Raw genomic sequence first — 14,631 nt, 5'->3', positions numbered from 1 at the left:
TGCCCCACATGCCTTTGAGGGACATGGGGGGGCCTACGGGGAGATCGGTGCACCTGGGGATGTGCTGGAAGAACCCCTCTGCTTCCTTCCGTTCATGACTGCTAACCACAGCCTAACCCAAGTTTTCCATGGCTTTGAAGCCTGAGGACACATTGGCAACAGACTTTCTATAAGATAAAGGGGCAGGAAACAAGGAGATGAAAAGGGTGGATGACCACTGAGTTTCCATGACTTGTTTCCTGCTTCCCTGTGAAACCGGGGCACAGAAAAAAGCCTGCTGGGTAGAAAGGGAGGGAGAGGGGTAAAAACAGGGAGTTGTGCCTGAAAGGGAACTTGGGTGTCAGAAGAACCGCTGTATTTATTAATTTAAGCATTGGAATGGGCTGCCCAGGGAGGTGGTTAAGGCACCATCCCTGGAGGTATTCAAAAGACAAGCTGACATAGTGCTTAGAGACACAGTGTAGTGATGTGGGTTTTTGTTTTTTTTTAATCAGAGTTAGGTTGATGGTTGGACTAGATGATCTTAAAGGTCCCTTCCAACCTAGACAATTCTATGATTCTATGATTTGCCACCACTAGGGAAAAAAGTGCTGTATTGTAAAGGGTTTTATTGACAGAAAGGATTACAGTAATGAGGCAGCAGAGGCCTCCATGGGACAGTAGACTCCTCCACAGGGCAGTCTGTGGGGAGAAGTCTCGAGCCCTGCCTCCCCTTCCTCCATGAGGGAAGTGGGCAAGAGCTTGCCGGGGAACAGCCCTGCCCAGGGCCAGGCTGTGGCATCAGAGCTCCAGAGCGGTCCAAGAGCTGGAAGGAGAGAAAGGCAACATGAGTGATATTTCCGCAAAGGGAGAGTAAATACCCCACAAGCTCCAATGACCTTGTGGCCCCTTGCGACAGTAACAGCAGTGCATGTCCTCCACCTTCCAGCACCCATCTCTCCCTGTCCCAAACTCCCCCCTCTCACCCAAGAAACTCGAGGCTTGGACACCAGCCATACCATGGCCTCCAAACGGGACAACCCTCACAAACAGAGCCCAGGAGTTCCAGCTCCCAAAGCCACTCTTGCAGAGAAGAACAGGGTATTTCTCTCATAAGGCAGAAATGTGGGTAGGTTTCTGTAACACTCTTAGGTAAACTGCCTTTTAAACGATAAAAGCCAAAAAATACATGCACAAAACCAGCCAGCCATAAATCCCCGTATCAACCTAGAGGACAATAGCTTAACTGTATTTGTCCAAGACGAAGCTGGGAGCTAGGACTCCTGGATTCACGATCTTTCTAGTTCTCTCCCAAGTCTACAAAAGTACTGAAGTCGTGTGAGCTGTGGTGTCCCCTTTTGTGACCCCATGGATCAGTACCTCACAGTCTCTTCTAGAAGCTCAGCCAACAAAATTGATGACCACAAGATGGAGGATGGTGTTGGCAAAGAGGAAATCAGCAAATGCCCGCTCTGGTGAAATGCCTTGGAACTCGCCTTTGTTCTGGGGGTTGATCTGGATCCGGAGGCAAACTGCATGGCAGAGAAGGAATGAGAGATTAGGGATCACAAAAGGAAGTCTACCTGGAGCAGCCCCCCCCCGCTCTGGGTCACTGTTCCACCAGGGTACCGTAAGGAAAAGTAACTTTATCTTTGTTTTAAGACAAACAGGACACTGGCAGGGGATTTGCACAGGGCTTTTATGCAATCAGCTCCCCCATAGCACTACACTGTCTGGGGTGGCCAAGTGAAGCCTGAGAAGAGGCTTATAACAGCATGGGCCTCGCATAGAAATGGGGGTATTTCTTTGCTGTGAGGGTGGTGAGACACTGGAACAGATTGCCCAGAAAAGTTGTGGATGCCCCATCCCTGGAGGGGTTCAAGGCCAGGCTGGACGGGGCTTTGAGCAACCTGCTCTAGTGGGCAATGTCTCTGCCCAGGACAGTGGAATTGGAACAAGATGATCTTTAAGGTCCCTTCCAACTCTTAACCATTCTATGATTCTGTATTTCTATGTCTTCTATTGGGTGTGTTGGGGAGGGCTGCACAGGAACAAGGTGTGTCTGGGGAGAGCTACACCCTGAAACAGTAATTGCTAGGGTTTGGGATGGTGCTAAAGAAGGACACCAATACAAGATAGTAAAAAGGAGGCCTCCTTGACTGCCAGGGAGAAGCAAGGGCAGCCTGGGGCTGATAAGGAGCTGGGCTCTGTGCTGCACAGAGACAGGACCCCCGCAGGGTCACAGTCACTGTGGAGGGTCCTGCTGCGGGGCAGGAGCCTGGGGGTTTCTGGGAGTGGAACCAGCTGTTATGCGGGAAGGTACTGAAGGCCACTGAAGGTTGCCGTGAGGACGCCCTGGCCGCCGGGGTAGGTTTGAGGGCTACTTTGCCTGTGGCTGCAAAGGGAATCCTGCGGTTACTACAAGAGACCTGGGTGTTTCTAGAGTAACTCTCTGATGGGGCCTGCGGGCGCTGCTGCGGGTCCCCGGTCGCTGAGGGGGGGCTCAGGCTTTGCTACGGACAGTGGGCGATTGCGAAGGGGATACCAGGGGGATCCGCGGGGGCCGGGGCGGGCGCGGCACTGACCGCCGAGAATGAAGCTGCCGACGGCGGAGATGAAGCCGCTGAGGAAGGAGTTGAAGGGGAAGGTGCCGACGCCGAGGCAGTAGCCGAACTGGAGCGCACCGGTGAGCAGCACGTAGAGAAGGTAGGCGTCCAACACCTTGAGGCGGCTCGGCGTGCCGCTGCCGTACTCCACCAAGAAGCGCCGCACCACCGAGCCCACAGAGCCCGCCGCCCCCGCGCCGGAGCCCGCCGCGCCCGACATGGTCCCGCCGGCCAGGCTGAGGTGGCCGGAAGCAGCCCCGGCAAGCGCTTCCGGGGCACGGCGGGGCAGCGCAGGCGCACACCCGACTCGCTGCCGGGTCAGCGGGTACTGCGCAGGCGCAGTTCCCTTGCCCGCGAAAGGGCGGAACTGGAGGCTCCGCCGGCTGCTGTGCGCATGCGTCTGCGACGTCTCGCGGAGCGGGAAAGGCGGGAACGCGGTCTCAGCTGGCGCATGCGCTGAAGGTTTTGCGGAGTCCGAGCACCCGAAGATTTACAAGAGCCAATGAGAGCCAAGCGACGGCCGTTGCTAGGCTGATTAGGGACTGGCTGCTTTCAAGAGCCAATGAGAGCCAAGCGGCGTCTGTTGCTAGGCAGATTAGAGAGCCGCGCCGGGGTCCGCGCGGCCGCCCCTCAGTAGCCGGCAGGCCCCGGGGTGTGCGTGCCCCCGGGCCCGGTCTGTTCGCAAAGGGCTTGTTTCGGGAAAACCAGCTCTGCTGGGGCTGGCGGATCCTGCTTGGAGATGCTGCGGGCCCTGGTGGCCTCCGCTGAGGAGGGGGGGAGGCGGGGGGTGCTCAGGGTACGTGTGTGTTTGCTGGTTTGGACTCCGTGTTCTGCCAGGAGGGCGGTGGGAGCCTGCCCTTCGGGGCCCTCAGCGCTGGGGAAAGGCAAAGCGTTGTTTTCCTTGCTTTTGTTTGAAGACTTTCAGGACAGTGAGCCTGCAGTGAGAGCAGAATGACTGGGCTTCTTTTAGGTTTTGAGGGAGGGAGTGGATAAAACACTTTTTCAAGAGACCAAAAGCAGAGCTTTTCAACCCAAATCTTCCTTCCGTTTAAATCACTCCCGCCTTCCTGTCCCCCCCATCCCGAGGACGCTCTCCAGGGGGACAGCTGATCCCCTCAGACAGGATCTGAAGTGCAGACCGGGCATTTCCCTACCCCTTCCCTCTGACAAGGGATATTTGTGTGTCCCTTGAGCTGCATCGTGGCAGCAGTCCTGCAGCCTGAATCTTCGGAGAACTTGTCCCTTCCAGCTCCTGTGCTTGCTCCCCATAGATGTCTTCTCCTTACCTGCGTGTGGGATAGGGACAGAAATACCCCCAAGAAGCAACATTCCCTTCTTGGGTTTCTGCTTGTGCAGGGTGTTTCCCCTCTGAAGTCCATCTCTGTAAGCAGTGCGCCTGATGTTTGCAGGTGCCTCATCCTCTGATCATGCCTCCAGTGCCTCCTGAAGGAGCCTCATCCTGTAGAAGAGACCTTCTTCATTTCTGAGCTCAGTTTCTATGGCTAGGAGTTGGGATTAACAGAATGATTTTGCTAGGACACGGTCTGCCAGGTTACCTGTCTTCCTTCTACAGCCCCCGGTATCCTGACGTGTTAAAGTCTCACTGGTGATGGAGGGAACTGGGACCTGAGCATTCATATTCCCCCACGGTTTCTCTGCAGTGCCCGTAAGGGGACTGGGACCTTGGCCATTGCCAGTTTTTGTGGCATCTCTGGAAACAATCATTTGCCCGTGTCCCCTCTCTTGTCCAGCATGGGAACAAAGACGATCCACAGCTGTGTCCCTTGCTTCTTCCCCAAAATGTTGTCCCAAATCTGGCTTCTTTTAACCCAGTGTGTGAGGAGCTGATGTACAAGAGGCGAGATACTTGTTTATTTCATTTCTGCGCAGAGATGGATGCCGGGCGGTTCATCCACAAAGCCAGCACAACCCCATTAGCACACGATAAAGCATTTATACATTCGAGCAACAGTTAAACAAGTTACCACTACTTTCTACAGTTAGGCTGAGCCACCCTCATTCCCATTGGTTCTTGCTCTGCCTCGTCTCTAGATAAAAGTCACAGCATCCATTTTTTTCACTACACATGCTCTGTGAGGAGGGGGCTTTAGTTAGAAGACAGCTCTCCCTACATGAGGGTGGTTTTTTTACTATGTTAATTAGGATAGTTCACTCATAGTTCAGGTGACTTCTTTGGCCTTCCTTGTGGATGGAAATAGCAGTTAGCCATTCTGTTCCCCTTGAGCTTGTCTTGGTGTTCCCTTATTTTAGCTAATTTATGGTATCCTCCTGTTCTTTCCCAGGGACACATCTTGCTAACTATTTACTGTGGTTAATGGTACCCTTTACTTCCGGTGTTTCTCCAACACAAATGCTCTTGTGGAGCTCCTCTGCATATTCACATCTGAAGAGAACCATCAGAAACTGCAGAGTTTCCTCTTCAGCTTACCAAACCCACACAGCTCTATGACAACATGTCCTGGATGGAGATGGTGACTCCAGTCCTGGGGCACTCTCACAATTTTGGTTGTGCTCAGAATTGCTAAGACCCGTGGGAGCTTGCCCTGCTGATGTGTGAAGAAAGACTGGCTGGAAGTCATCTAATTTCATCAGAGAGTGCCTGCATTTGATGTTCTCTTCATGGCCCTAAAGAACAACATTTTTGGGGGGAAATAACAATTGCTATCCCAGAGCTAGAGTGCACATAAAATACTGGTGAGCTACAGAATGGAGAAGTGAATTATAAAGTGGTGGACCTCCAAGTTCCAAAGGTGATGATCCATAGTAATAATAATAGTAGGAGGAGCAGTAGTAGTAGTAGTAATACAGCTGGACAGAGCGTTAGTTGATGAGAAGCTCAACATGACTGAGCAATGTGCGCTGGCAGCCCAGAAAGCCAACCGCATCCTGGGCTGCATCCCCAGGAACATGGCCAGCAGGGTGAGGGAGGGGATTCTGCCCCTCTGCTCCACTCTGGGGAGACCCCACTTGGAGTACTATGTCCAGCTCTGAACCTCCCAACATAAGAATGACATGGACCTGTTGGAGTGAGTCCTGAGGAGGGCGACAGAGATAATCAGAGGGCTTCTCTTATGAAGAAAGGCTGATAGGATAGGGGGTGTTCAGCCTGGAGAAGAGAAGGCTCTGGGGAGACCTTAGAGCCCCTTCCAGTCCCTAAAGGGTCTCCAGGAAAGCTGGGGAGGGGAGCCATAGGACGAGGGGGAAGGGTTTTAAACTAAAAGAGGAGAGATCCAGATGAGATCTCAGGAAGAAATTCTTTGCTGTGAGGGTGGTGAGACCCTGGTCCAGGTTGCCCAGAGAAGCTGCGTCTGCCCCATCCCTGGAGGGGTTCAAGGCCAGGTTGGACAGGGCTTTGAGCAACCTGGTCTGGTGGGAGGTGTCCCTGCCCCTGTAGGGGGTTTGGAACTCAATGCTGTTTAAGTTCCCTTCCATTCCAAACCATTCTATGATTCTGATTCTAAAACTGCTGGGAAGGGTACCCTGATATCTCTGGGGACCAACTGGATTGACAACTTGTGCTGACATTTGTCTACAAAACCTCTGGTAATAGGGATACAGGGGAACACTGACATGCAGACACTGTAGACACAGAGGATGTGAAGTGGAAAGCTTACATGTCGGTGCCAAGCTGTTACTAGCCCCTCAAAAGCAAGGTAAGAGCAGTTGTCCCAACAGCACGGCCCTTCCAGAGTTCATAGCTGCAGTGTGCCTTAGGCTGGTGGATCCTGGGCATCTGTGATACGACCCTTGCACTCTCAGTGAGCCACAACACAAGCCCTAGATGTAACAGCAAGAAGTGGCAAATACCTGTAAAGTTTGAGTTACATACTGAAACTCCTCTGCTGGAGTCTGCGCAGAAGAAACAGAAAACTAATTTACAGTGAGTACAATGTAAATAAAGCAAGCTGCTTTCATAAGGGTTAAGATTGCTAGGACCTGATGGCTATTGATTAGCTTGCATTGTACTAGTTTTTATCATAATTTTTGTGTATTGAGTGCGTACACCTGTAAAAATCTAAGCTATTTTTTCACTAATGGTGTATAATGAAGTGAAAGTATAATTGCATCTATATACTGCATGTATTTGCCAGAAGACAGTAAGGCAAAAGGGTAGCATAGATTTGGAGTAGCACAACCTTACCTCCATCAAGAGCTGAGTGACTGAATGTAATGAGCCATGACGAGCTGCGTGTGACGAACCCTGGTACAGACCATGGATTAACAAGTGGCAGAATAATACCTGAACCTGCTGGAAAGACGTATCACAATGTCACCTTGGATGGTTCCCCCTCTTACATCAGAAATTCCTCATTACCAAACATCCTATGCTGTTGATTTGTTACTAGCTCCAGGAACATCATCAAAGTAGAGAAAAACATGTTATAAATAAACATGGGCTATAGCTCGGAGTCCTCTTCTTTCTTTCTGTACTAAATGGTTAATGGTAATTTTATTTCTTCTTGGTGCGTGGTGAAGGATTTCAACCCAACCTATGAATTGCTTCCTTCAGAAAGAGGAAAGCATTAACAGTCAGAGTTGAGTTTTTATTCCTGCAGAACTGAGATTTGCTGTAATGTCTGCTTGTCCTTTCCTCCTCTCCACAGCTACAAACCTGGCTGATTGAGATAAGGGGGGTCCTAATTTATGTACAGTTCTGGGATACTCCTTCTCACCAACTTAGAAACTGACTTGGCTTACAAGTTCTGACAAGGGTGTGTTGCCTCCACTAGCTTTAGATGGTTTAGGAATCTCTGCTTTAGGAATCCATGTTAGTCACTTTGATTCTAATAGTGAGTAGAGAACGACAGATGGTGCCAAAGGGTAGTTTAATGCTCTAGTTCCTGTTTGATGTTGGTGCTTTGAACTTCGTTCCTGGTGGTAGCCACAGTAGCCAGGGAGCTAGCTACTCCTTAGTTCATGTACTAAGTGAGGTGGAGTGGGAATGTAGTTGTCCTGCATGTGGGACGGGATAACCCCATCCATAGGTGTAGACTGGAAGCTGACTGGCTGTGGAGCAACAGACCCGTGGGCTTCTGGTGGATGACATGCTGAACACACCAGCAGTGTGCCCCTGTGACAGTGAAGGTCCCCTGCATACCGGGTGTGTTCACAAGAGTGTAACCAGTCATTCAGGAGAGGTGCTAATTTTTTGTTCCTTGGCATTTGTGAGACTGCATCTGGAGGACTGTGTACAGTGTAGCTCCCCCCACCCAGTAAAAAAACCCCAAAATGTTATAAAAATGGTGTGAGTCCAATGGAGGATGAGCAAGTTGATCAGAGAACTGGGGCACACGACACATAAAGACAAGCAGAGGGAGAAGAAAAAGCTGAGTGGAGCTGTACTGACCACTGTCTGAAGGGGATTTATAGAGAAGTCAGAGCCAGATCTCTCAGAAGTGCACAGTGAGAGGACAAGAGGTGTGGATCATGGCTTAAACAAGTAAATCCCCACTGAACACAAGGAAATAACTCTTCACAATGAAAATGGTGAAGTAGGAGGAGGTGTCCAGGGAAGTTGTGGGATGCCCATGCTTGGAGATATCCACACTTACCTAGAGAAGATCATGAACAACCTTCCCCAGCTTTGAAGTTAGTCTTGCTTTTAGCAAGGGATTGGACCTCTGGAGTCCTTTCCAATCTCATTTTCTCTATGGTTTGATTATATTCTTGCTGTTTGTCAGACTTTGGCAAATGTTTTCCCAGAAGGTGTTTGACAGATTTCAATACCTAATTGGTCCCAGAAGTTTGACTCAGTAAGGAAGCGCAAGAATGCAAATGCGACCCTTGTTATAAAAAGGAGCTGGAAAGAGAAGAAATATATTTGCCAAAAATCAAATGTGAAACTAAATGAAGGAGAAACATCATACTCAGAATCCTTTTTGAAGCATCCTAGATTGTTGTGGATAAACTGGTAACTATTTGGACTATTTCTTAGAGTTTGGGTGTGATTTTTCAGAGACAGTGAAAGATTAAAGGGACAAGCTTGGAAAACTGAACTTTCAGCCTTCAATCTAAAATAAAAGCTTTTAGTTGCTACTGAGGGAGTTTCCTGTTTTAAGGGACCACTCTCAGCTTCCAGATAATATCTGTCCATCTGTGGTATTAAAAATATGTGTTATATTTTATATGTTTTGTCAGAGGGGAGTTTTGTTTTGATAGTTTTTGATAAAAACCCATGAGATGATGCTAATAAAACCCCATGTTTTGATGGAAAAAAGGCACTAAAGCGGAAAGATTTGATGGGAATAGTATGATAAGAAGAGTTGTAGCATCGTAGCTCATCTCTACCCTTTTGTTGAGCATTTATAAGGAGCATTTGAAGAAGGAAAATTGAGTGGCATGATTGGTATAGCCTGTGGGCTAAGATGTGCTTGCTTTCCCTGGAAACTCATTTTCTTGGTGTTTATTTCAATCATTCAGATATATCTGAAACGAGTCTAAAACCAGATTCAAAGATCCAGACACAATAGATAGAACCCGGGAGATCTGAGTATGAGACATATGTCTCTTTCTAGGGCAAGGAAGGCTGGTGTCTGGGAGAAAAAGGAGGGGGAACACAGTTCTCCATTGCAAGCCTGCAAGGAAGGAATGTGATTGGCATCAGCCGAAATTACCACAGCGGTGACTGTTGAGTGTTGAAGGACAGTAGTGCAGTAGACACAGCTCAGAGGACAATGTACATGTCTCGGTTTGGGGGATGATGATGTAAGGTTAAGGGATATTGGAGACAGGTGCTCTGAAGAAGAATGAATGACAGTCAGCATCAGAGTTGGTCCACTGGAGCTGTAGAGCTGATGGTAAATGAAAACTAAACAGAAAATTTCCCCATACTTTTCCGCTTTCCCCGTACTCTTGCTTAGTGTAGCTTCCATCCATTTATTTGTGCATTTTGCCTTCTCCCAGTGGTAACCAGCCATCCTTCTTTTTGTGGCATTCCTACCCTTCTGTCTGGCCTTTCTCTGTGAAGTCCCTCCCTCTCTTTTTCTGATCTCATTTTAACTGCAGTAAGTTTCTCTTTTGCAATACTAACGTATCCATCAACTAGTTTAATCTGCTTCAGTGTCTTTTCGTTCCTCTGCAGTAGTGCTTTTGAATTCATTTAAACTAGAAGGTCCTTGGGCAGTTAGTCACTGTCCTTTAATGTTAGCAAAGCCAAACTGACTTGTGCTCTGTCTCAAAATTGGCCTTTTTTTTTTTCTTTTTCTGCTAGCAAGGAAGCCTCAATGAACCGCACAAGAGTAGTAGAATTTGTCCTCTTGGGGCTGACCAACAGTTACCATTTGGAGATCATCCTCTTTCTGTTTCTTGTGATTGCCTACTTCTTCATCCTGCTTGGAAACATTACTGTCATCAGCATCACTTTTGTGAATCATTTCCTTCAGACCCCAATGTACTACTTCCTCAGGAATTTTGCCCTTTTGGAAATCACTTTCACCTCCACATTCATTCCCAGCACCCTCTGCAGCCTTCTGTCAGAGAGGAAGATTATTTCCCTGCCTGGTTGTTTCCTTCAGATGCTGCTTTTCTTTTACTTGGGTACCTGCACATTTTTCCATGTGGCAACGATGTCCTTTGATCGGTATGTTGCCATTTGCCACCCTTTGCATTACACAACAATTATGAACAGCAGATTTTGCCTCCAGCTGGTCCTGGCTTGCTGGGTCGTGAGTTTTCTCTTGATGTTTCCTCCCACCATTATGATTGTCCAGTTGCCATTCTGTGGTCCCAATGTTATGAACCACTTTTACTGTGATACTTCCCTGTTGTTGCAACTGTCCTGCACAGACACAGGATTCATTGAAGGACTGATGCTTATTGTACTAATTATCATCATACCTGGTACCTTAATAGTAACGGCTGTTTCTTATGGCTGCATTGTTATCACCATCTTGCATATACCATCCTCCACAGGTAGGAAGAAAGCATTTTCCACTTGCTCAGCTCACCTCACGGTGGTGGTGATATTTTACAGCACATCTATTTACAGGTATATCCGCCCAGCACAGCGAGGTGGACAGGACTCTGACAAAGTTCTTTCTTTCTTCTTCTCTGTGGTGACTCAGATGCTTAACCCGTACATCTACTCACTCAGGAACAATCAAGTCAAACAAGCCATAAAGAAGAGCATGCTGAAGGCATTTTCTAGCTCCCCAAGACTAGAAAATGTGAATGCTGGAGTAGCCCATCCAAGTGACTAAATTGTTTCCCAGATGCAGCATCAGCATTGTGGAACTGTGAATTAAAGATGCTGATTTCAAATGGTTTATGCTTTCTACATGTTACATAGTTCCTTCTTCTGTTAGCAACCAAAATATGCCAACACAAAAAGGATCTTCTAGTCCTCCAGTACCTAGACTCAGCTTTGCCTGTGTATTTTTTCTCCTTGCTGTGGTGGGTTAGCCTTGGCTAATGACCAAATTCTCATCCAGCTGCTCACTTACCTCTTCCACCCCATAGTGGGACAGAGCAGAGGCAGATAACAGAAAAAACAGAAACTAGAAATCTTGTGGGTTGAGGTAAAGACAGAAAGCTGGCTTACCAGTTGCTGCGGTGGTAGAATTTGGTAGAATCATAGAATGGTTTGGGTTGGAAAGGAACTTAAAGATCATTGAGTTGCAACCCCCTACAGGGGCAGGGACACCTCCCACCAGACCAGGTTGCTCAAATCCCTGTCCAACCTGGCCTTGAACCCCTCCAGGGATGGGGCAGCCACAGTTTCTCTGGGCAACCTGGGCCAGGATCTCACCACCCTCACAGCAAAGAATTTCCTCCTGAGATCTCATCTGAATCTCCCCTCTTTCAGTTTAAAGCCATTACCTCTCATCCTATTGCTCTTCTCCCTGATCAAGAGTCCCTCCCCAGCTTTCCTCTAGGCCCGCTTTAGGTATTGGAAGGGGCTCTAAGGTCTCACTTCTCTTCTCCAGGCTGAACAACCCCAACTCTCTCAGCCTGTCTTCATAGGAGAGATGTTCATCTTCGTGGCCCTCCTCTGGACTTCAACAGGTCCATGTCCTTCTTATGTTGGGGGCCCAGAGCTGGACACAGCACTCCAGGTGGGGTCTCATGAGAGCAGGGTAGAGAGGCAGAATCACCTCCCTTCGCCTGCTGGCCACACTTCTTTTGATGCAGCCCAGGATGTGGTTGGATTTCAGGGCTGTGTGCCAGCTCACCTTGAGCTTCTCATCAACCAACACCCTCCAAGTCCTTCTTCTCAGGGCTGCTCTCAATCCATTCTCCGCCTAACCTGTATTTGTGCCTGGGACTGCCGTGACTCAAGTGCAGGACCTTGCACTTGGCCTGGTTGAACTTCATGAGGTTTGCATGGGCCCACCTCTCGAGCCTGTCCAGGTCCCTCTGGACGGCATCCCTTCCCTCTAGAGTGTTAACTGTGCCACACAGCTTGGTGTCACCAGCAAACTTGCTGAGGGTGTAGTCAATCCCACTGTCCATGTCTCCAACAAAGATGTTGAACAGCACCGGTCCCAGTACCAACTCCTGAGGAACACCACTCGTCACTGGTCTCTACCTGGAATTTGAGCCGTTGACCACACTACTCTGAGTGTGGACATTCAGCCAATTCCTTATCCACCAAGTGGTCCATCCATCAAGTCCATGTCTGTCCAATTTAGAGACAAGGATGTCGTGCCAGACAATGTCAAATGCCTTGCACAAGTCCAGGTAGATGAGGATGGTTGCTCTTCCCTTATCCACCAATGCTGGAATGCCATTGTAGAAGGCCACCAATTTTGTCTGGCATGAATTTGCCCTTAATGAAGCCGTGTTGGTTGTCACAATCACCTTATTTGGGGAAAATTAATTGAATTTATTGCCAATTAAAATAGTTGTATTTTGTGAGAAACAAAGTCAGATACTAAACGAACACTTTCACTTTCCCCTTTATGATGCTCAATGTTATTCATTCATTCCAGGCTCCTCTACCGTTCCTCCATCCAAGCAGTGCAGGGTGGGTGGGAGGATTATGGTCAATACATAGTGTTTTCCCTCTACTGCTCTTTCCCTCTGGCACTTTTCCTCTGCTCCAGCATGGGCTCTCCACAGGCTGCAGTAGATATCTGCTCCACCATGGAGTATTTCCTCCTCCTTCTCTGATCTTGCTGTTCCCTTTGTTGTTTCTCTTTTTGTTCCCTCCTTCTTCCTCTAGCTGGCAATTTCTGCCCTTTTTTAAAGATGTTTTCACAAGAGGCGCCACCGTGGGTTCACTCATGGGCTCAGCTTTGGCCTGTGGTGGGTCCATTTTGGAAGTGGATGTGTCAGGTACAGAGCAGCCCTTTGTCTCTTTTCACAGAGACCACACCTGCAGGCCCCTTGTTACCAAAATCTTGACATGGACACCTGTGGTGGGTTAAACTTGTCTGGCTACCAGACACCCACCAAGCAGCTCTCTCATTGCCTTTTCTCGACAGGACAGGGGGAGAAAATAAGAAGAAAAGCTCATGGATTAAGACAAAGACAGGGAGATCACTTCCCAATTACTATCACAGGTAATGACTGAACTAGGACCTCCTTGTGGAGCTCAAGAGGAAAAAGAAGTTGTACAATCTCTGGAAGCAAGGTCAGGCGTCACAGGAAGACTACAGAGCTATGATTTGCATATACAGGGAGAAGACATGAAAGGCCAAAGCTCAGTTAGAATTGAAACTGGCCAGTGTTGTATCTGATAATAAAATGGCTTTTTAAAGAGCATCAATAGCAAAAGGAGGTCTAAAGAAAACATTGGATTGATACTTGTTGAAGATGGTCGCCTGACTAATAAGGATAAAGAAAAAGCAGAGGCATAAAGTCATAGACTCTTATAGGTTGGAAAACACCATTAAGATCATCAAGTCCAACTGTTAACCTAACACTACCAAGTCCACCACTAAACCATGTCCCTCAGCACCACGTCTACATGTCTTTTAAATGCCTCCAGAGATGATCACTCAGCCCTGGATTCTATGCTTGACAACACTTTTGATAAAGAAATTTTTTCTGCTGTCCAATCGAAACCTCCCCTGGTGCAAGTTGAGGCCATTTCCTCTTGTCCTATTTCCTGTTCCTTGAGAGAAGAGACTGACCCCTCCCTGGCTGCACCCTCCTTTCAGGGAGTTGTAGAGAGTGAGAAGGTCTTCCCTCAGCCTCCTTTTCTCCAGGCTGAACACTCCCAGCTCTCTCAGCCGCTCCTTATAAGATTTGTGCTCCAGACCCCTCACCAGCTTCGTTGCCCTTCTCTGGACATGCTCCAGCCCCTCAATGTCCCTCCCATAGTGAGGGGTCCAAAATTGGACAGAACACTTGAGGTGGGGCCTCACCAGTGACAAGTACAGGGGGACGGTCACTGCTCCAGTCCTGCTGGCCATGCTGTTCCTGATACAAGCCAGGATGCTGTTGGCCTTCTTGGCCACCTGGGCACACTGCTGGCTCATATTCAGCTGGCTGTTGACCAACACCCCCAGGTCCTTTTCTGCTGGGCAGCACCAGCCACTCTTCCCCCAGCCTGTAGTGCTGCTTTGGTTGTTGTGCCCCAAGTGCAGGACCCGGCACTTGGCCTTTTGGAATCTCTGTGTGTTCCCAGAGTTCTTTGAGGAAACTTGCAAGGTCACGAGGTTTGAGATCCTCATATTTTTAGAAAAAGAGCATAACCTCAAACACTAATAGAGCAAATTAATAACATGATCAAAACTGCTATGTTAAGCTTGCTCAATTTCACCCCCTGGCTCAGTTTCACCCCCTGACGAATTTCATTACTTGTTCCTTGTCTAGTTTCAAATGAAGAAACTAACTATATGTGGCCAGTTTGGTTTATTGGATTCTTCTTAACAGATTCATCCAAGTACCACCAACTGCAGCCACCCAGCCCTATAAGTTTCATGCAAATTGCCTAATTTCACTTCTGGTATGTTTTTTCCCCAAGAAGCGTTGGTTAATAGATTAAGAAAAGAAACTGAATTGTGAACAAAAACTTTGTGTCAAGGTTACACAGAAAACAAGGAACAGCACTTGGGCCATGCGAGTGTGAGGTCCAATG

The 14,631-nt window shown here is 48.4% G+C and overlaps 2 protein-coding genes across 2 annotated transcripts; one reads left to right on the top strand and one right to left on the bottom strand.

The window, feature by feature from the left end:
- Window positions 1-592: 592 nt before the first annotated feature.
- Window positions 593-2,836, bottom strand: DAD1 (defender against cell death 1). The gene is made up of 3 exons (XM_074162820.1): window positions 2,565-2,836; window positions 1,360-1,511; window positions 593-805 (listed from the first exon to the last, which is right to left on the bottom strand). The coding sequence occupies exons 1-2, from the start codon at window positions 2,803-2,805 to the stop codon at window positions 1,381-1,383; spliced, it is 372 nt and encodes a 123-aa protein (XP_074018921.1). The 5' UTR covers window positions 2,806-2,836; the 3' UTR covers window positions 593-805; window positions 1,360-1,380.
- Window positions 2,837-9,829: 6,993 nt separating this feature from the next.
- Window positions 9,830-10,804, top strand: LOC141474933 (olfactory receptor 6E1-like). The gene has a single exon (XM_074163044.1). The coding sequence runs from the start codon at window positions 9,830-9,832 to the stop codon at window positions 10,802-10,804; it is 975 nt and encodes a 324-aa protein (XP_074019145.1).
- Window positions 10,805-14,631: the final 3,827 nt, after the last annotated feature.

Source organism: Numenius arquata, chromosome 23 (genome assembly GCF_964106895.1).
Source record: "Numenius arquata chromosome 23, bNumArq3.hap1.1, whole genome shotgun sequence".
NCBI classification, from domain to species: Eukaryota; Metazoa; Chordata; class Aves; order Charadriiformes; family Scolopacidae; genus Numenius; species Numenius arquata.
The sequence above is the reverse complement of the archived record's forward strand: the minus strand, read 5'-3'. Positions and strand labels throughout refer to the sequence as shown.